Consider the following 1,876-nt stretch of genomic DNA (forward strand, 5'->3'; position numbering starts at 1 on the left):
TCGCTTCCTTCAGCTTCTTGATTTGGGCTGCCGACGTGAGAAGGTTCTTGTCCAGCGTCGGGTCACCGACGGAGAGCTTAATGATCGGCTTCGGGGACGGCGACGGTTTCGCGTTGTCCGAAACGGTGCGAATGGGGTTGAACACGAGACCCGCATGGTTCGACATGGAAACGTCCCACGAGCTCATTTTGCGTTTTATCGATGTTTTTATTGTTTTATTTGCTTTCCACAATTACGGGTTGCACTGATGCTTCTCTAAACCTAACCTTTGCACAACACCCAAATGCCACGGAGGAATACCGCACGGAAGCAGGGGCAGTGGGCGCAAATAAAAAAAAAAAAGGCATAACAACACATCAACAAACAGATATCGCAATGTGAAACAAAAAGGCACAGAAACGTTACGTACGGAGCGGAACAGGCACTAGTTGTGTGTGTGTGTCGGTGTGTGCACAGCGGCGGCAGACATCCTCGCTGTCCTCCTCTCCCACCTCACTTCTCTCTCCCCCCGGTGTAGACGAGCGGCTCGCGGTGACGCACTGAGGGTCCGCTCGCTATTAAAGGGGATGGCGGGCACGGTCTCGTGGAGGCGGTTGGGCTGGGCGGCATCAGCGTCACTATCCAACGATTCCTCCGTTGGCTCGTCGGGGGGCACACCCAGATTTCCCGAGTTACATACATAAGAAGCTCCTCATCACGTGCTGCCGCAGTGCGAGATCATAACGGGGAGTGCGTGGGTGATCGCCCACGCAGCTGACCCCTGGCGGTGCGAAAAGACCGCCCATTTCACTTGCGCACAACACCCGCTCAACCACAATCACATAATTCAGTTTACGGCCACAGATGAGCAACAAAGGACAGATCAAAGAGACCCAAGCCAAATACGATAACAAAATAGAGGCCTCTAACAGCCTCAAGCGCACACGCAGTACACGTCTATTGCCCTCTTCATCCACCCCGTCGTGGTATGTCACCAACCAAAGTATGATCCTTGTTTTTGAACCTTCGTTTTGCATTTACATGACTCTCATTGCTCGCATATACAATTTTTTCCCTTCTTATTTACCTTCATTTCCTGGCACCCCCGCCAAACCCGTTGTTATTTCCCTTCGGAATTTTCCCTCCGGCCGCCGCTTCAGTGTGCTGAGATGTAGGTAACGAGGTCCAGCACTTTGTGGGAGTACCCGGTCTCGTTGCCGTACCATGAGGCAAGCTTCACGAAGCGATCGTTGAGGGAAATGCCGGCCTTGACGGCAAAGACGGACGTCAGCGCGACGCCATTCATATCAGTGGAAACAACCTCGTCCTCCGTGTAGCCAAGAATGCCTTTCAGCTCCCCTTCAGAGGCTGCCTTGATGGCGGCGCAGATCTGCTCGTATGTCGCCGGCCTCTCCAGACGCGCGGTGAGGTCGACAACGGACACGTTGGGAGTCGGCACACGGAACGCCATGCCGGTCAGCCTGCCGTTCAGCGCGGGAATAACTTTCCCAGCCGCCTTGGGTGCTCCGGTGGCGGACGGAATAATGTTCTGCGCCGCACCGCGACCACCGCGCCAGTCTTTCTGCGACGGACCATCCACTGTTTTTTGTGTTGCCGTGGTGGCATGCACTGTCGTCATGAGACCCTCAGCGATTCCGAATTTCTCATGAATAATCTTCGCAAGCGGCGCAAGGCAGTTCGTTGTGCACGAGGCATTGGAGACGATTTCCTGTCCCTTGTACATTGTGTTGTTCACACCCATGACAAACATGGGCGTGTCGTCCTTTGGCGGGCCTGTCATGACGACTTTCTTCGCGCCGGCCTGAATGTGCTTGCGGGCGGTCTCGTCGGTGAGGAAGAGACCTGTCGACTCGACCACGACACCGCGGCCGACCTC

At 55.0% G+C, this 1,876-nt stretch overlaps 2 protein-coding genes and 2 non-coding genes across 4 annotated transcripts, besides 1 other annotated feature; all 4 read right to left on the minus strand.

The window, feature by feature from the left end:
- Positions 1-187, minus strand: Tc00.1047053508537.5 (tyrosine aminotransferase, putative; the record flags this gene model as incomplete). The annotated part of the gene is made up of 1 exon (XM_797457.1): positions 1-187. A coding segment is annotated over one exon (187 nt), but the record flags the coding sequence as incomplete, so codon positions are not given.
- Positions 1-1,876: a sequence feature (areas not merged during assembly with more than two copies in the genome that could not be assigned to a particular haplotype).
- On the minus strand, positions 506-569 carry Tc00.1047053508537.15. Its single transcript, XR_008255555.1, has one exon. It is a non-coding gene; the product is annotated as an H/ACA snoRNA, TC10C1H1 (small nucleolar RNA).
- Positions 607-697, minus strand: Tc00.1047053508537.25. The gene has a single exon (XR_008255556.1). It is a non-coding gene; the product is annotated as a C/D small nucleolar RNA (snoRNA), TB10C1C1 (small nucleolar RNA).
- Positions 1,136-1,876, minus strand: Tc00.1047053508537.10 (glyceraldehyde 3-phosphate dehydrogenase, cytosolic, putative; the record flags this gene model as incomplete). Its single annotated transcript, XM_797456.1, has 1 exon — positions 1,136-1,876. A coding segment is annotated over one exon (741 nt), but the record flags the coding sequence as incomplete, so codon positions are not given.

This window comes from Trypanosoma cruzi, genomic scaffold, assembly GCF_000209065.1.
Source record: "Trypanosoma cruzi strain CL Brener 1047053516901 genomic scaffold, whole genome shotgun sequence".
Taxonomy (NCBI): Eukaryota; Euglenozoa; class Kinetoplastea; order Trypanosomatida; family Trypanosomatidae; genus Trypanosoma; species Trypanosoma cruzi.